The following is a 20530-nucleotide window of genomic DNA, read 5'->3' as shown; positions in this document are numbered from 1 at the left end:
CCAAATGTGAAAGAGCCCTAAATATAGTTTGGAATAGTAGGTTATGGAAGGGTAGGAGTTCCCCTTTATGTTGTTGTGGAGGTTCTGGGAGTGAGGTAGCCAGAAGCGAGTGTCTGGCATTGAGCTGTCACCGTGTAATCGGTGTTAGTGTCCGAGTACAGCTGGTGACTGCTGTCCCTGCTCAGTGTCCTCTGTCCTTCCTGCGTCACACAGGCTAAAATTAGCACCTTCCAAAATCCATTGTGAAGATGAGATAAGAGTGAAAGGTCAGCCTGAGATCTCTCTACATTATGAAGGATCCGATGAAATGCGGCGGCGGGCCAGACGCTACGCTCGCTGAATACCTTGTGCCGGATTATTTGTTCCCAAAGCCACTTAACAGTTCATGCATCTCTCCGGCGCTGGCAGAGTCTGTATAGCCGAGTGCCAAACTCATTCTGGATGGATGCAGCGTTCTAAATGCAGCCGTCTCCAGTGCTGACTCCTCCTTCACCCCAACAATAATTGTACTTTTACCCTCCGTGCTCTGCAACAAACTAACTTATCAGTGCCAATGTGTCGCTTTAATTCCAAATTCTGTGAATCGGGCTGTAAATGTTTCTTAAAGTGGCGTGAAACTAAGTATTTCCTGTTTGTTCTAAAAGATTTACTGCATAAAATCTACTACCACACAAAATATATAAATCTGTAGCAGAACAGCATTGAAACAGTCAAACACAGCACTTTGTTCTTTAGTGTAAAGCGCCTTGCTTCAGTGCGCAGCTTCTAGCCACATCCGAAGAGGTGATAACATTTTCTTTTGTTTACATTCCTTTGTCAGATACATTTAGTGAACATTAACAAACTGCTGAAACTGATCTGTACTGAGCTGAGAAGCAGAAAGGGCAGAGAAATGATCACAAGATAGATTTTATTATATAAATACAGCAGCTATGCAGTAAAATGCAATGGCAGCTTTCAAAGCAGATGAACTGCACTTTAGAAATGTGTAATCTGGAAACAGACATATTACTTGTGCACAAAAGCTGTGGCGATTTGGATACTTCCGACACAGTGCGCCGCTTCTCGTCAGGTATGCATGTCTCCATAGACTTGCATGACCCTTGCAGGGCGACGCAGCGGTTATTTGTAAAAGTGGCCTTAAAATAAACCTGTGATGAAGAAGGGGTTAAAATCTAGATACTTTCCTCAGTAGCAGGAAGCCACTGAGGGGTCCAGAGGCTTCCCAGATCCTCCTCTAGCCATGCGTTACTGCCCAGCACCTTTTTCTTGACCGTGTACGAGCATATCTCCACTGGACATGCACGAATGGGGCCGCACATGCCCAGTAGAACGAAGGGCTTGTGCACGTTAGAAAGAAGCTATGCACGAGCGACTTCATTGCACTGGGCATGTGCGGACCTTACTCACACTTGCCCATAATGAATAAGCTCCATCCTGGCTGAAGTGAAGCCAAGAGAAACATATAGAATGTGTTTAGAGCAGGGGTCTCAAACTCAATTTACCTGGGGGCCGCAGGAGGCAAAGTCAGGATGAGGCTGGGCCGCATAAGGAATTTCACAATCGCGGCGCATCGCCGCCTCTGCCCGCCCCTCTCACTCTTCCTTCACAGAGAGGGGCGGGGAGAGGTGGCGATCCGTGCGGCGATTGAATCCAGGAAATGCCGGCGGATTGCCCCCCGGGTGATTTGGGGGCTCTGCAGTCCTCGTTTAGCGGCGGGGATGCGGCGGATTACTTGGGAGCACTGAAGCTTAAGGAAGCTTTTGCCGGCGAGGGCCACAAAATATTGTATCGAGGGCCGCAAATGGCCCACGGGCCGCGAGTTTGAGACCCTTGGTTTAGAGGGACCCTCCGATGGGCTGTGGGAGAATCAGGGAGGCCTCTGCATTGTCCAGAGGACTCCCCATTACTAAGGTAAGTATTTTTTTTAGTTTTTTGGTTTAGTTATGCTTTAAAGAGACACTGAAGCGAAAAAAAAATCATGATATTATGATTTGTATGTATAGTACAGCTAAGAAATAAAACATTAAGATCAGATACATCAGTCTAATTGTTTCCAGTACAGGAAGATTTAAGAAACTCCAGTTGTTATCTCTATACAAAAAAGCCATTAAGCTCTATGACTTTCAAAGTCGTGGAGAGGGCTGTTATCTGACTTTTATTATCTCAACTGTTCCTGAACTATTTACTTATTCTCTGCTAGAGGAGAGGTCATTACTTCACAGACTGCTCTGAAAGACTCATTTTGAATGCTGAGTGTTGTGCAATCTGCACATATTATAGAATGATGCAATGTTAGAAAACACACTATATACCTGAAAATAAAAATATGAGAATATTTTCTTTGCTGCTAATCTTCTAGTATTTATTCATAGTACACAACCAATTCACTATATCATATATTTTTTTTCGCTTCAGTGTCTCTTTAACTCACATTTATCTCTCATGTAATAAATGATCTGTTCTCCTCTGCACAGTTTTCCAAGGACATCCTGGTCAGCATCTACTCGGCGTACATCGATAACTTCCTGAATGCCAAGGATGCCGTCAGAGTGGCCAAGGAAGCCCGGCCCGCCTTTATAAAATTCCTGGAGGTAATATCACAGTGGCTTTATTATCTGTATGTTATCTTAACAAACTGTAAGGAGAAGTTATGGTAGGTACACACTATACAAGTTTCTGGCAGATTAGCAGCCAGATCGATTTTTTCCAACATGTCTAATCTGAATTTCAAACGATTTTCCACAGACATGTTGGAAAAAATCGATCTGCAGCTAAATGATCTGCCAGAAAAATAGTATGGTGTGTATCTAGTGTAAAGGTGCATACACATCTATGATACAACATGGCTAGGCCGGGCTGGACAGACACGGGTCAGCTGTGTAGCTGACAACAAAGGGGCGGAGTCATGACGGAGTGACACGTGTGTGATGTCATATGGGGGAGCGGCGAGCACGATGTCAGTCAGGGACCGGGCCCCTCTGTACACAGCCGACTTTAGTTAGCGTAGTAGCGGCCATGCTGGCACTGAGGAGCGCACACTATGCTGCCAGGACTGCGTGTAGCGGGCATGCACTACAAGTAACTCCCACTGACGAGCGCAATACCATAAGTGAATCAACCTGCATGTGTCCACAGTATTTCAGCTTCAGCATTGCTCCTTCCAAGGAACAGTGTCAGGGTTAAAAGGAACCCGAGATGTGGGACCAATGGAAGCTGCCATATTTATTTCCTTTTAAACAATACCAGTTGCCTGGCAGCCCTGCTGATCTTTTTGGTCAGTAGGGTCTAAATCACCCCCCCCCCCCCTTTGCATACATTACTTGATCGACGCGAGTCCCCGCTGTTACCGCTGTCTTCTTCCCCGCTCCGGGCTTCAGACCGTTCCTGCAGCTACTGAACTTCCTGTCCAGGGGAAGTTTAAACAGTAGAGGGCGCTCTACTGTTTAAACTTCCTGCCGGGACAGGAAGTTCTGTGTAGCAGCGGCCGGTCTGGAACCCAGCGCGGAAAGGTGACAGCGGGGACTCGCGCCGGCCGGAACAGGTAATGTATACCCGCTGTATTGCGTCGGTCGTCGGGCATTCAAATATCGCTATCGACGCACTCCCGACCCGCCGGCGACCGAGAGAAATGTTCCGCACAGACGGATCGATGGGAACGTTCGATTTCGGACGGAAATCGATCGTTCTGTCAGCGGTGTGCGCGGCAATTTCACAGCCAATTCGATCACTGTGATCGAATCAGCCGTATATCGGCGGGAAAATCGTTAGGTGTATGGGCCCCCTAAGTACACATATGTGTGTGTATGTGTATATATATATATATATATATATATATATATATATATATATATATATAGTATCTCCACCAATAATATATGTTGTTTATGCTGCAGCAGGGGCTGGTTGCTAGTCCAGACCTCTGTAGTGAATTCATTTCCCCCCCTGCTGGCACCAGTAAATAGATTTCCCAGAATGCCGCTCTCAGTGAATGGGCCGTGCATCGTAACACATATTTACCGTGTCTGGATAGTTTCATTAGGCCTAATTGTATTGTTGGCAGCATGATTATTGCTCTGTGTCTGGATTAGATTCGCTCTGGCCTGATCCAATCACTGGTGAAGGTCGTTCCTCTGCCCCAGCATTTCATCTAGCGGAGAGATGCTGGAGAGATGGCCGGGGAGCGGAGAAAATTGATTGGTGAAAAGACTGAAGAGCAGAAATGAGTGTTTATAGCCCGGTGGAGGGATATATCAGGAGCGGTGGAAATAGGCAGCGCAGAAGAGATGTACTGAATATACTTACTTCACTCCTTCACTTAGGCCCGGTTCACATTTGCGTTTTCAGCCAAACGGATCTGGATGGCTCAGTCCGTGGCCCGGTTCACATGAGTGAAAACGGATCTGATCAATGATTGATCGGATCCGTTTTCACTCGTCAATACATACCTTATCTTCATAGGCAGCTGGCAGTAGAGGCTTCCTCTTCTTCCGCTGTGACTACACAGCACGTCATGTAGTCACATGACACGGAAGAAGACGGAAGCCTCTGGCGCCGGCTGCTACAGAAGATTAGGTATGTATAAACCCTCCCTAGCCCTCCCACCCGGCTGCTGCACCCTCCCTCACCCTCCCGTCGCTAGATTTGCGTCGGCACATTCCCCCGTGGAACGGTGCGTTTCTTCACTAGTGTGAAGAAACGTTCTGTTTCTCATTGCCCCAATGTTGCAGTATTTTTGTCTGGATCCATTCCGCTGGGCAAAACGGTCCGGAAAATTAGGGCCTGCAGCATTTTTTAGATCTGGGGACCGGAACGTATGGAACGTATCCGTACCAACGGAGGCATGTGAATGGATCCATAGGTTAACATTGGATCCTTTCACATCCGTTCCGTTTGTACAGTATAGGTTCCGGTTACGCAAATGTGAACCGGGCCTTAGGCTGAGAGAAGATAAAGCAATATTCATGATTGGGCTGGATATGGCCAAAGGATTCTATCCAGATCCATAGCTGTATCTTGCCTGTTTCTGCTGTGGAGGTGGCGACACAGGCTTTCTGGAAGGAGCTACTGACAGGAATCTGTAGGGAGGAGTGATTAGTCTCTGGGCTGAAAACGAGAACGATTACCTCCCCGGCATCCCTTTAGATGTATAATCTTATTGGCAGCATACAATTTATGCTAGGCACACACCATACAATTTTCTGGCAGATTTACCTCCCCGATCGATTATTTTGATTTTCCGACCGATTTCCGTTCACTTCTATGGAAAATCGATCAAAATTCAGATCGGACCTGTTGGAAATAATCGATCTGGCAGGTAAATCTGCCAGAAAATTGTATGGTGTGTACCTAGCATAAGGGCTTAAAGGACCTCTATCACCAACATTTTAAAATTCAAATTATATGTAAACACATACAACTACCGTAAGAAGTACATTTCTTGCAGAGGAAAATGAGCCATAAATTACTTTTCTCCCATGTTGCTGTCACTTACAGTAGGTAGTAGAAATCTGACAGAACCAACAGGTTTTGGGCTAGCCCATCACTGCACAGGGATTCTCAGGGTTTTATTTCAAAAGCACTTAGCGATTGGCAGTTGCTCGGACCAACTTCATATATGTAGAAAAAAAACAAAGGCCTTGATTCATCAAGACTTATCGAATTGGTTAACGACACTTTGGTAAAATACCGAATTCGTTAAGTTGATTTCAGGATTCATCAAATTTATCTACAGCTGTTAGCGAGCATTCGGTAATAATTCGGTAATCATTCGGTAGTGATGCGTTAAAACGGAATAGAACTACATCAATTTGCAAGAAAATAGATTTATTTGCTATACCAGGACATCTTCAGTGCCAGGGTTAACTAATCAGCTAGCTGCACTATATTTTTTTTAGAAAAGGCTCCTATCAAATTGTGGGATTGTCCCAAGCCACTTCCAGAATCCTGGTCCAGGTGTTAAGCCCTATTCGGAATTTTGCTAGGTGGTGTTCAAAGGACTGCCGTTTTACCCACAATTCCATGGGAATCTTATGGCCTTGTGTTAAATTACCGCTGTAAAATGGAAATATCGACACGTTACCGAATGGTTACCGAATTGTTATCGAATTCACAACGAATGCGAAAAAACCTTGATGAATAAAACTAGAAATCGATAAACTTCGAATTCGGTAATTTAACAAACTGGAAAAAGTTATCTCAAAGACAATGATGAATCGAGGCCAAAGTCTTGTAAAAGTAATACCTTTTAATGGCTAACTGATAAAGTAAAATATTGCAAGCTTTCTGGGATCTAGTCCCCTTCTTCAGGCATATTTCCAGATGTTAGCACAAGCTTTCTGGGATCTAGTCCCCTTCTTCAGGCATATTTCCAGATGTTAGCACAAGCTTTCTGGGATCTAGTCCCCTTCTTCAGGCATATTTCCAGATGTTAGCACAAGCTTTCTGGGATCTAGTCCCCTTCTTCAGGCATATTTCCAGATGTTAGCACAAGCTTTCTGGGATCTAGTCCCCTTCTTCAGGCATATTTCCAGATGTTAGCACAAGCTTTCTGGGATCTAGTCCCCTTCTTCAGGCATATTTCCAGATGTTAGCTGAAGTAAAACACTGATGCAGGTAAATAGTAAACACGTAGATGGCAGTTGTGCTGGTTACTGTTTAGCAGTTAGATGTCAGGTGATCAGCAGGCTGGAGCCAGTGAGTTCATGCAAGCACACATAATATCTAGCAGGTTTCTGAAGATCATGAAGCCAAGTTAATCATGTTACATAAGGAGTCATGAATCCCATTCCACAATTTAAACCTTCTGTTAATGTCTTAAACATTTTCATACTTTCTTGCTTGTTCATTTTTGAAGTCACTCTTAAGAATAAGTACTTTGAGATCTTGCAGGCTGTGACCTGGTTCACAGAAGTGTTGGGCCACTGGTGTGTCCATTTTACCCTCATTAATTTTAAAGCGCTGATGGTCAGTGGCGTAGCTAAGGAGCTGTGGTCTCCGATGCATGTTTTACATGGGGCCCCCTAAGCACTCTATACATAACAATTGATATGGAGCACCAAAACCTGCCAATGGCAACTACAGTGTCAGATGTGCAAGAAGGGGATGGGGAACAGTTTGTTAATGATTACCAATATTCAAAGTATCTATAGAAGTGATTATTATGAGCACAGGACCAATAGAGAGCTAATACTGCAGTTGAGGGAGGGCCCTTCGAGGGCCCAAGGGCCCTGATGCGGTCGCAACCTCTTGTTGCCCTGGTGATGGTTCATTCTTGTGCGCAGTTTTTGTCCTGTTTCTCCTATATAGATTCCTCTTGAGGGGCATTTCCTGCAGCGTATCATGTATACAACATTGTATGATTCATAGGAAAATTGGTCTGATATTTGATGATATTTCTGTGAGTTTGGTATTTGTATTTGGCTTGTGCACAAGATATAAGGGCAGGTCTTACACCTTTTGTTATTCACCTCACCTTCTCTCACCTTCTTCTTCTTCACGGTACAGATACATTTTTACTACTCAGACCAACTTTGAAATAGTTTGCGAACTTGAGGATGGGTTTGCAGCCAGCATCTTTGTATAGAACTCTTCCAAGGATTGCTTTTGTAAAAAATAAACAAAATACTAATAATCCAACATACCTGTCGGCTCTGGCATATTTCTACTGTCTATAAGTGACAGCAACACAGGAGAAAAGTCATTTATGGCTCGTTTTACTCTGAAAGAAACATGCTTCTTATTTATATGTGTTTACGTGTATTTTGGTTTTTACATTTTTTTTCACGATAGTGGTCCCTTAACCAGTTCTGTTCCAGGTGGAACCGGAACCGGAAGGCACCTTAAAGTGAACCAGAGACGAAGCACCCTCATGTATTTTACCATGGAAATCAGTGGTAACATTAGAGAAAACACTTACCATGCTCTCTGTTCCATCCTCACTGCTAAAAGTGTCTGTTATCTAGCTGAGATAAGAATCCTGGACTGAGCATTGAGTCTGGCTTTGCTATAATGACTCAGCTATAATGATTCCTGAGCAAAGCCAGCAGGGGGCAGGCTTGGACTTGAAGACAGCAAAGAACACAGTCTCAGCTATAATTATTCTGTAGCAAAGCCAGACCGACTGCTTAGTCGGGATTCTTATCTTAGAGGTGATAACAGGCAAATTAAACAGAGAACAATGTAACAAAGAGCAGATTAGGTGTTTACTGTCATGTTCCCACTGATTTATAAGGTAAAATACATGAGGATGCTTCGTCTCTGGTTCACTTTAAGGACTTTGAATGCTTTGATCTCTTTCTAGCAGAAAATATAGAAACTGAAAGCAGAAGTCCTCTGTTATTATCTCACACTGCCCCCTAGCGACAAGTGGTCATAAATACACATCACAGCAGTACTAATTAGAAGCAAAGGAAATGTAACAATTAAGAAATAATAAAAAAAAGTGCTAAAATAAATTGACCTGGAGAAATTGCAAGCCTTCAAATAAATTGGCTGCTTAAAAATTAAAGAAAAACCCTTTTAGAATTTGCAGTGTACATTCGGATGTAGTGATGCTGATAACACTCTTTGTGACATGTGACATTTCTGTGCTTTAATTGTCCTCTGAGGTCAGTTTATTTCACCCCTCAATCTCTGTTCACAGCAATGCACCCGCGAGAACAAAGAAAAACAGGCTCTGTCCGACCTGATGATCAAACCGGTCCAGAGGATCCCACGCTATGAGCTCATCGTGAAGGTAAGAGGACCTGTCTGCTTGCAACTCTTGTACCATGAAAATGGCTGTATTTTAATGGTTCTAGAGTTTTCATTGAAGATGAACCGGCTTACAGTCAATGCTCGGATTAAGCAACCTAAAGTTAACCCGTGACTTTATAAAAGGAAAGAAATAGATACTTACGCCGGGAGAGAGAAGCCTCTGAATCCTACATATTCGCACATTACCAGCCCCTCTGCTCCTTTCTCTCTATCAGTGTGCCCCCCCCCCCGCATTCTAACATGTTATCTTTATACTATAAAGCTTTGCTCCTCTTTTGTTGCACACTTACGTAGTAAGCCACACCCACTACCACAGTCATTTTAAATTGCTAATAGCAGATTGTCTGTTTTCCCGCCATTGCACAAATAAATGATGTAGCATTTCAGTAAGGTTATTATGGCACCTTGAAAAAGAAAAACCATAAAGCAAAAGAAATATAGATGAATAATGCAATATTTCTGCCAAAGTCAGCAGGGCCAGTTCTAGCTACAATCTAGCCCCCTTCCCTAAAGTGGTGTTAAAGGCCCCTTTCTTATGCCAATTTCCCTCCTGAAACCGGCTGCTGGGACCCTTACCTTCCCCCCCATGATCTCCATGGCCTTTGGTCTCACCTCTCCCCTTTGTACTCCTTTGTCAGTCCGTGGCACTGTGATTCCCTTCTTCATCCACCAGTGGCTGGCTATGTAGCAACATGCACCGTGTCACGGAGGAGAGGCGCCCCCGTGTGGATGAAGTTGGGAAGTGTGTGGATCCACTGACTAACGGAGGAGTGCGCCTGCCGGGACAGGTGAGACGCTACTCTGCAAATGACTCTGCAGGGGTCTTGGGGAGCAACAGTTGTAGAGAGGGCTAGCAGCCAGCTCTGGGACAATTGCCCAGGCTCCCCATACGGTATCGCCTGCCCTGAAAGTCAGAGACTGTAGAGGTCACGTAGAGTGCACGGTCCGCACAGAACTAAAATCTAAGAGATCCCACCTTCCTTTGTGCCTAAGACCCCATCTTGCCTCTCCTTGGTGTGCCGGCGGTTGGTGACGATGCCTGGCGTCTGTAGCGAGCTGAGCAGACAGTTCTGGCTCTCTCTCTCTCTAGCCTCTCTTCATTATTAGTCTCTCCTGTGGTCTATGTCTTTTGAGCCGTTACTGTGTTATATTGTCTGGTCAGGGTTAGGAAGTCTGGTTTATGTAGGGTGGTTAGGTAATGTTAGCGTCAGACGGCGCTATGCGGTTACTGAACACAGAAGAGCGCTTGGCACCCTCCGCCGAGCCCTGTCAGAAACCTCTGCTTCTCCAGCACCGCTCTGAGCCAACAATTCACAAGTTTTTCGCCCTGAAAGACGTGCCTGGGATGTCGCGATGTTTGCCAGAGTCCTCTGATTGGGGGGGGGGGGGGGCTGCTAATAAGGCTGTGACTTGCTTCAGGGACTTGGAATTTTTACAGACTAAATATAGCTTGAAGAAAGATATATTAAAAGCCATGTTTTATTCCCGAGTACCTGTCACGTCCGCCAAGCGGAGCCAAGAATGTAGTTGGCTCATTTGGAGTGTTAGTATTAATGGCTCTCCTATCGCGCTGTATATCAGCAATATTCCTCTTTGACGAGAAACAGTATTTCACATTCATAAAAAGCTTTCAGGAAACTTCCATAAGGGGACATTTGCCTAGGCAAAAGAGTTCAAGTCTTCTTCCCTGGAGCATTGTGGGAAGGTGCTGTGATTAGTAACATGTACACTGTGCATTCAGAGTCGACAAAACATGGGGCATATCAGGAAGAAGATAATAGTAGGGCTGCCCTTATCATGAGGGATTCAGGAATGTCATTTTATGGACAGTTAGATTTACTTTGGCTGGATTTTGTTATAGTGGGATTGCCAGCCACAAAATGAAATTCCATTTACCCACTGCTCTGTGTTTATTATGCAGTCTACATGTAGTCTGCATTGAATATAATCATAAATGTTTCTGATGTAATGAATCTTATCTCAGTCAGCATGGCTCTATTTTGGTGCATTGCCGTGGAGAGGAGCGCTTGTTATGTCCCCTCTCAAATTCCTTAATGCTCCTCACTGATGGGCTGAGGGCAGTTCAGTGTGACAGGCTAAAGCTGAGAAGGGAAATACACTTCACCCCTCTGCAGAAGCTGCTGAAATACGATCTAGGCTGTGCTCACATATGTTTACAAAGTAAGCTAGATATGGCAGTGCAGTTTCTAGGTGGGAAAAGAATAAGGGAGAAAATTGCATCAAGATTGGCTTCATTCAGAGGCAGTAAAGATGGAAAATGCCCGGAACATGTTTCTCTTTATTTACTATATAAAATTTAACTGAAATAAAAATGTGGAAACTATAATAACATGTTATGTAAGTAGAACAAGTATTTACCTACTTAGTCTGTCCCTCTCGGTGTTACAAGCCCTACTGCATAGAGCCAAATTAATACATGCCATGCACTGATGAGGATCAAACAATCCGAAACCGTCTGTATGCATGTTGGATTATTATGGCTCTGTACAAATTAACAAGCTGACACATCATTGCATTCCAGCGGTTCTGGAGGTGTGTTTAGCTTCTAAGGGTACAATGGTTATTTTGCATATATTCAGCAGTGATGCACTGGGAGACATCTTAAGCTCACTCCAACCTGAATTATCGCAAATTCTTTCTGTTTTAAGAAAGCAAACTTTTGTTTTTCTTAACATCTTAGTAAGGGGGCTTTTAGGACCATTGTAGTCCCTTACACACTCCAATGAGTTCTGGGTCACCATGAGCTTGCTGGTTAGTCTGTCCCTCTCGGTGTTACAAGCCCTACTGCATGGAGGTCAGCTGACATTTTAGCCTGCTCTGATTAGTTGCTGCCTGGGGTGGAGACTTCTCTCCCAGGCAGTATATAAGGAAGTGCTTTTCAGTCACACTTCGTCTGTGTTTGCGATACCCTGTGTCAGCACTCAGACCTAGTCAGCTTTGTCTCTGATATTGTGTTATATATTGGTTTATCGCCAATATATACACATATTATTACTGTTTGATTTATCGTGTATGATTCTGTGCCTTGACTACTCCTCTGCTTCCTGATTCTGTACTTCGCCAGCCCGTACCGTTATCGACTATTGGCTTGGTTTCCGACTATTCTCTTGTCTCACGTTTCTGTACTGCTGCCGCCTGATCTGTTGCTGAACCTCATTTTGTCTGACCTTTCTCCCTTCAGTGGAACATCTCCCACTGTAGGGTTCTATCAGAGGCTTGCCTCTTTGAGACGACCGCCACTAGCAAACCCTTGCTGCTAGAGGCCGAGACTCCTCCACTCCGTCCTTTGGAGGATCTCACACACAGGGTTCCCATTCAGAGGTAACCACACCTCTGAGGAATTACGGTGTGGTGGATATTTCCACAGACTTGAATTTACGCTGTATATTATTACTGTTGTCTGCTGTTCCAGCTTGCTGGAGGTTGTATCTCTGTGCCCTATAGAGATACTTTATTGTACCCAGCACCCTCTTGCATATGATTGTATACACAGCCCGCTGTGACACGCTGCGTGTTGACAGCGCGGCTGTGATTTATGGGGGATAGCAGAGCGCGGGGGTGGGGAGGGGGGCTTAGGGGGGATTGGGATAGCAACAGAAGCTGGGCAGTATAGGCAGATCCAGCCTCTGTGTGCAGCTAGCATTGTCAGAACCCCACCTCGGGTTCTCTTTCAATCTCAATAGGACACAGAGTCATGTCCTGTGCACAGTGACATGCCTCCGTGTCCTTCTAACTTCCTCCAATCGGAAGCCAAGCCGCGACCCAGGAAGTACTTCCTGGGTCGCGGCTTGGCTTCCGATTGGAGGAAGCTAGCAGAGGCCGTGGGGGGAGCCTGTAATGGAGGCGGCAGTGCGGAGGAGGATGATTGACAAGCTTCAGGTATACAGAAGTCTAGAGACAAGCAGATTGTCGCTAGCCTGGCGATATCTTCAGGGGGGACTGCAGAGCCCAGCGTGGACTTGCAGCAGCGATAGAAGGACTCGGACAGGCCATACAGGCTTGAGGTTACGGTGTTTTGTCACCCAGGGGGGTGGCTGGACATGGAAGACTCTTCCTGCATAGAGAAGTAAAGGCTACTAATGAGAAGCCTCACAAAGTAGACGGGAGCTAAAGCCCAAAGACACTGTGCATGCAGGAGACTGACTCCCAGGAAGGGATGCTATATGTGGAGGAGGGACTCACCTGTGGCATGTTCTGTTGGTTGTAGCTGAGCTGCAGCCAGGCAGTTCTGACTTCCCTGCTGCAGAGTGCTGCATGCATTTGTAATGAGAGTCCTATCCATCTGCAATCAGCCTGCAGTCTTCAGTCAGAGTAAGGGCTCAAACCCACTAGAGCGATTTTATGAGCGTTTAGGGAGCGATTCAAACCGCTAGCGATTTCCCTAAATGCTCCGCTGATGTTAATGGATGGGCCAAATTCCACTGGAGCGATTGCGATTACCAAATCGCAAAACTCAGGACCTGCAGCATTTTTAGCGTTAGCGTTTCTGCAATGTAAAATATATAAACGCTGGCGTAATCGCTCATCAAAACCTGCACAGAGCGATTTTGCAAGCGTTTTGAAGTTACTGCACACTGTAACAAAATTAATTGAAAGGGCCAATCAGAATTTAAAACGCTAATCGCTACACAATCGCCGGCAAATTGATAACACTTTTTAAAATCACTACTGAAAACGCTCATGAAATCGCTTACAAACCGCTCATACAAAACGCTTGCGATTAGCGATAGAGTTTTGTAGTGCGTTCCAGGCCTAACACAGGAGTGATTGCCATTCACCTGTGTTGGAATTTGCATGTCTGCTCTCATTGGTGGATGTCCACATAAAAGCCTCTTCCTGTCTTGACACTTTGGGCTTGATTCACTAAGACAAATAGCACGCCTTATCAAAGTTAGCATGGCTTATCAGAGTAGCATACGAACCCGCAGGGGCTCAGGGCAGGACGAGAGGAGCTCTCGTCATTGCCAATTAGCAGGAATACGTTTGTAGCGCTTGCTGTGCTACTCTGACAAGGCGTGTCAACTTTGATAAGGCATGCTATTTGTCTTAGTAAATCAAGCCCTTCCTGTGATAGTGATCAGCTGATGCCATAGCTGCATTACTGGGTCTCATGTTACAGTTGTTGTTTGCTTTGCCTTGTACCTTTGTGAATTTGTGCTGCTCCTGCGGTGGTGAATAGCAGCTTTTCTTCCTGCCTCTCTGTCCCCATCACTGCAGTTGGGATTGGCAGATGCTCCTTTTGGTCCTGCCGTGTGGATGTTAGGCCACATACACACATCAGACCATGGTCTTTTGAAAATGAAAGATCACAGACCAATCTTACCACCCTTCATGCAGTATGAGAGCCATACTCTACACAGTCTATTCTATGGAGCTGAACTCCACATCAGATAGAAATCTTTGCAAGATGCTGCACACACAGATGCTGTACAGACACAAAAGATCAGTATCTGCAAAAGATCTATTCCTGCCAAAGATCCATTCCTGCAAATTGCATTCATAGTCTATGAGATCTGCAGATCATCATACACACATGATTTAACTGACATTCATCTGCAGATCTGAAAATCCATCCTGGTGGATCTGATCTGCAGATGAATGTCAGTTAAATTATGTGTGTATGATGATCTGCAGAGCTCATAGACTATGGATGCATTTTGCAGGAATGGATTTTTGGCAGGAACAGATCTTTTGCAGATACTGATCTTTTGTGTCTGTACAGCATCTGTGTGTGCAGCATCTTGCAAAGATTTCTGTCTGATGTGGAGTTCAGCTCCATAGAAAAGACTGTGTAGAGTATGGCTCTCATACTACATGGAAGGGGGTAAAATTGGTCTGTGACCTTTCATTTTCCAAAGACTATGGTCTGATGTGTGTATGAGCCTTTAGAGTAGCTGCAGTTATTATTGTAACTCTCCTGCTAGTTCTGCCTGTCTGGACGCCACCATTACTGTGGTTGTGATTGGCTGACGCTCCTTCTGGTCCTGCTGTGTGGATGTTACAATAGCTGTAGTTGCTTTTCCTCCCCACCCCCTCTGGATAGGTAGCCAGTGATTCACCCCCCCCCCCCCCCCCTCCCACAGTATAGGTAGCCAGTAAGGCCTCTCCCTCCTCCTCCACTACTCTGTGGTAGTAACTTACCTCTCCATGATTCTCACTGAATATTTTCTTCCACTTTCAGTCTGCATTGGTAACAGCGCCCCCTGGTAGTGACATAAGAGCATGTCACTACAGGGGATGCTGCTGCCAATGGAACTGACGGAAGGAGAAAGTAGATACGCAGTGTGTGGATCTCAGAGAGTTGAGTTACTGCTCCCTGCGCCCCCTCCCCTGCTGCTGCGCCCCATCCACCCCTAACAGTGGGGCTGATTATCTTACATGTCAGCCTCTGGGTTGAGTAGAAACCCTATTAGTGACAGAAAGGGCTGCTGCAAGGCTGCATAGTTTAAAAAACATTTTTGAAATACAGGTAGTCCCCGACTTTCAAACGCCCGACTTACGAACGACCCGCCGATACGATCAACATGGATTCTGTGTTTCCATGGGAACAAGTCAAAATGTTTTTCTTTACATTGGAGTTGTAGTTAATATACAGTGGCTTGCAAAAGTATTCGGCGCCCTTGAAGTTTTCCACATTTTGTCAAATTACAAATGATTTTCGTTCCACTTCTCACGTGTACACCACTTTGTGTTGGTCTTTCACGTGAAATTCCAATAAAATTGATGCATGTTTGTGGCAGTAATATGACAAAATGTGGAAAACTGCAAGGGGGTCGAATACTTTTGCAAGCCACTGTAGATATAGGGTGTGATGCTGAATTCAGAAAAATTACCGTAAAGATGGGTACCCTGAACCATTCACTGCATTCTGCTATTTGTCACTACAGGGCCTCTTTAAAGAGAACCCGAGGTGGGTTTGAAGAATATTATCTGCATACAGAGGCTGGATCTGCCTATACAGCCCAGCCTCTGTTGCTATCCCAAACCCCCCTAAGGTCCCCCTGCACTCTGCAATCCCTCATAAATCACAGCCACGCTGCTGACAAACAGCTTGTCAGAGCTGGCTGTGTTTATCTCTATAGTGTCAGTCTGCTGCTCTCCCCGCCTCCTGCAGAACTCCAGTCCCCGCCTGCATCCCTTCCCTCCCTGCTGATTGGAGGGAAGGGACGGGGGCAGGGACCGGAGCTATGCAGGAGGCGAGGGAGCAGCTGAGACTGACACTACAGATGTAAACACAGCCTCACAACACGGCTGTGATTTATGAGGGATTGTAGAGTGCAGGGGGACCTTAGGGGGGTTTGGGATAGCAACAGAGGCTGGGCTGTATAGGCAGATCCAGCCTCTGTATGCAGATAACATTCTTTAAACACACCTCGGGTTCTCTTTAAAAACATTGAGGCTGAAATAAAAAAGGTAATTAAAAAAAAAATCAGTCAGGGCTTGTTCACACTATGAACGCCTCCATATTTTTTTTTAATCGCTGCCGATTTAAGAAATCGCCCTAAAAGCGATTGTGCAATGGTTCCCTATGAGAGAGTTCACATATGAGCGGTTTGATTCAGATCCGCTCACCAAAGCGCTGCCTGTACTATTTTTGGGGCAATTTGCCTATAATGGCAGGTATAGGGAAATCGCAAAGCGCTTGAAAAAGTGCTTTGTATAGCGATTTCCGGGTGGAAGAGTTCACTTCCTGACTGACGTCATGAAGTGAAACAAAGAATCGCTCTGCAATAGTGCTTAGAAAGTGCTGGGAAAGGCGATTAAAAAAAATCACAATAAATCGCTTAGTGCTTGCAGTAGCTCTGGCGATTTATAATGTGAACATAGCCTTACAAGTCAGCAGCAGTATATGGTATATAATGCAGGGCTTTCCTGTGAAATTGTCAGCTGCTTCCCAGATCGGCCTCTTCCTATCGATGGGTCTGTCCTGACGTTTGTGTGATCAGTCTCTGGTGCTGAGGAGGGCACGACACCCTTCACATCACAGCCAGACTCTGATTAGTCATTGTGTAGCTCCTCTCTGCTCCCACTGCTCTCAGGAGGGGGGAGAGCGATGCTGCCTCCATATTATAGCCAGCACAATGTTTATGTAATTTGTGCTGACAGCCTCCGCAGTGACAGGTTCTCTTCCAGGTATTGAGCACTCTGCACAGCTGATAAGAGGCAAGTGTTCCTGTAATCTGGAGATATCCTGGCTTCTCATTGGCTGCTGTCAGTGCCAGGCTGTGGAGTGCTCCCACCAGCTGTAAGCTGCCTCTGCAGGGTCAGGGTGACCTCTAGGTACCGCTAATCAGGTAATGCGAGAGGCCTGCGAGACCTGAGCACAGGACAACCCATCCGAGAGGGAGATATCGCTATTCAGCTGATCAGGATGGCCGATAACCAAGAATAAAACATTGTAACACGTTCTGTGCCCCGCACTGTGATTGCGGTATAGATGCATTGTGGGCTCCTCTGAGTGACAGTGGTGTCATTTATTTTAGCACACTCTGTAGAAGATGCCAGCGCTATATATATATATATATATATATATATATATATATATATATATATATATATATATATATATACACGATCTTCTCAAAAAATTAGCATATTATGATAAAGTTCATTATTTTCTGTAATGTACTGATAAACATTAGACTTTCATATATTTTAGATTCAAATACACACAACTGAAGTAGTTCAAGCCTTTTATTGTTACAATATTGATGATTTTAGCATACAGCTCATGAAAACCCAAATTTCCTATCTCAAAAAAATTAGCATATTTCATCCGACCAATAAAAGAAAAGTGTTTTTAAAACAAAAAAAGTCAACCTTCAAATAATTATGTTCAGTTATGCACTCAATACTTGGTTGGGAATCCTTTTGCAGAAATGACTGCTTCAATGCGGCGTGGCATGGAGGCAATCAGCCTGTGGCACTGCTCAGGTGTTATGGAGGCCCAGGATGCTTCGATAGCGGCCTTAAGCTCATCCAGAGTGTTGGGTCTTGCGTCTCTCAACTTTCTCTTCACAATATCCCACTGGTTCTCTATGGGGTTCAGGTCAGGAGAGTTGGCAGGCCAATTGAGCACAGTAATACGATGGTCAGTAAACCATTTACTGGTGGTTTTGGCACTGTGAGCAGGTGCCAGGTCGTGCTGAAAAATTAAATCTTCATCTCCATAAAGCCTTTCAGCAAATGGAAGCATGAACCCACTTTTGAACCAGAAACAGCGGCAGAAGCGCCTGACCTGGGCTACAGAGAAGCAGCACTGGACTGTTGCTCAGTGGTCCAAAGTACTTTTTTCAGATGAAAGCAACTTTTACATGTCATTCGGAAATCAAGGTGCCAGAGTCTGGAGGAAGACTGGGGAGAGGGAAATGCCAAAATGCCTGAAGTCCAGTGTCAAGTACCCACAGTCAGTGATGGTCTGGGGTGCCATGTCAGCTGCTGGTGTTGGTCCACTGTGTTTTATCAAGGGCAGGGTCAATGCAGCTAGCTATCAGGAGATTTTGGAGCACTTCATGCTTCCATCTGCTGAAAAGCTTTATGGAGATGAAGATTTCATTTTTCAGCACGACCTGGCACCTGCTCACAGTGCCAAAACCACTGGTAAATGGTTTACTGACCATGGTATTACTGTGCTCAATTGGCCTGCCAACTCTCCTGACCTGAACCCCATAGAGAATCTGTGGGATATTGTGAAGAGAAAGTTGAGAGACCCAAGACCCAACACTGGATGAGCTTGAGGCTGCTATCGAAGCATCCTGGGCCTCCATAACACCTGAGCAGTCCCAAAGGCTGATTGCCTCCATGCCACGCCGCATTGAAGCAGTCATTTCTGCAAAAGGATTCCCGACCAAGTATTGAGTGCATAACTGAACATAATTATTTGAAGGTTGACTTTTTTTGTTTTAAAAACACTTTTCTTTTATTGGTCGGATGAAATATGCTAATTTTTTGAGATAGGAAATTTGGGTTTTCATGAGCTGTATGCCAAAATCATCAATATTAAAACAATAAAAGGCTTGAACTACTTCAGTTGTGTGTAATGAATCTAAAATATATGAAAGTCTAATATTTATCAGTACATTATAGAAAATAATGAACTTTATCACAATATGATAATTTTTTGAGAAGATCCTGTATATATATATATATATATATATATATATATATATACATAGAGAGAGAGAGAGAGAGAGAGATGCATCATAGCAACACTAAAGACTCATACACACATCAGACCATAGTCTTTGGAAGATGAAAGATCACAGACCAATTTTACCCCTTTCCATGTAGTATGAGAGCCATACCTACACAGTCTTTTCTATGGAGCTGAACTCCCCATCAGATAAAATCTTTGCAGGATGCTGCACACACAGATGCTGTACACATTCAACAGATCAGTATCTGCAAAAGATCTGTTCCTGCCAAAGATCCGTTCCTGCACAATGCATTCATAGTCTATGAGATCTGCAGATCATCATACACACACCTTGTTTAACTGACATTCATCTGCAGATCAGATCCACCAGGATGGATTTTCAGATCTGCAGATGATTGTCTGATCTGCAGATGAATGTCCGTTAAATCATGTGTGTATGATGATCTGCAGATCTCATAGACTATCATTGCAATTTGCAGGAACGGATCTTTGGCAGGAACAGATCTTTTGCAGATACTGATCTTTTGTGTCTGTACAGCATCTTTGTGTGCAGCATCTTGCAAAGATTTCTGTCTGATGGGGAGTTCAGCTCCATAGAACAGACTGTGTAGAGTATGGCTCTCATACTACATGAAGGGTGGTAAGCTTGGTCTGTGATCTTTCATTTTCCAAAGACTATGGTCTGATGTGTGTATGAGCCCTAAGTGTAGCACATTATTGACACCTGGCACTGCACTGTTATGGTAATCAGATCTTTGTTATGCTAATTATGGCGCTGATTCAGGTGTTAAAGCAGACCTGAAATCAGAACATCCTCTCTGCTCTAAAAGATACACAACAGCATAATAAACCTTTAAACAAAAACATTTCTTTGTTACAGCTAATACAAATCCTAAAATTAACCTGCATTGCTTCTACTTCCTGATTCATGGAAGCAGACATATTGGTAACTTCCTGTGCTTTAAAATGAGCTTCTCTGCCATTGAGTCATGTGACAGATCAAATCAGGGTCGGACTGGGACACTGGGGGCCCACCATAGAAATTTCAACCTGGGGCCCACACATCCCATGATTGCGGTGAAAAAAGGGCGTGACCATGCACCGGAAGGTGGGCGTGGTCATGATGTATTATGGACAGGGCCAAATGTACATGATCTTAGCAGCATTGTAATTCAGAGACACTGCTGCCCAGCAAAACTTGCATAGAGTCCCCTCCTTCAATATAAAGTAATGTCCTACTTTGCAGAGGTTGCGACCGCAGAGGTTGCAACCGCATCGGGGCCCTTGGGCCAAAGGGGCCCCGAAGGGCCCTCCCTCAACTACAGTATTACCTCTCTGTTGGTCCTGTGCTCATAATAATCACTTCTATAGATACTTTGAACAGTGATAATCATTAACAAGCTATTTCCCATCCCCTTCTTGCACCTCTGACACTGTAGTTGCCATTGTCAGGTTTTGGTGCGTCATATCAATTGTTATGTATAGAGTGGTTGGGGGGCCCCATTGTAAAACTTGCATCGGGGTCCACAGCTCCTTAGCTACGCCACTGCTCTCAGCATGAGTGATTACAGCACTGAGAAGAGAATTTTTGTGCTG

The 20530-nt window shown here is 44.7% G+C and overlaps 1 protein-coding gene across 3 annotated transcripts in view; it reads left to right on the top strand.

Moving 5' to 3' along the window:
• The window catches only part of ARHGEF17 (Rho guanine nucleotide exchange factor 17), a 371957-nt gene that overhangs the window by 289029 nt on the left and 62398 nt on the right, over positions 1-20530 (top strand). For all 3 annotated transcript variants that reach the window (XM_068266634.1, XM_068266632.1, XM_068266633.1), the window contains 2 exons: positions 2478-2594; positions 8645-8737. In XM_068266634.1, coding sequence (XP_068122735.1) covers positions 2478-2594; positions 8645-8737 — 210 coding nt within the window. The remainder of the gene's footprint in view (positions 1-2477; positions 2595-8644; positions 8738-20530) is intronic.

This window comes from Hyperolius riggenbachi, chromosome 2 (assembly GCF_040937935.1).
Source record: "Hyperolius riggenbachi isolate aHypRig1 chromosome 2, aHypRig1.pri, whole genome shotgun sequence".
Taxonomy (NCBI): Eukaryota; Metazoa; Chordata; class Amphibia; order Anura; family Hyperoliidae; genus Hyperolius; species Hyperolius riggenbachi.
Note: the sequence above shows the minus strand (reverse complement) of the source record. Positions and strands in the feature narration are given on the sequence as shown.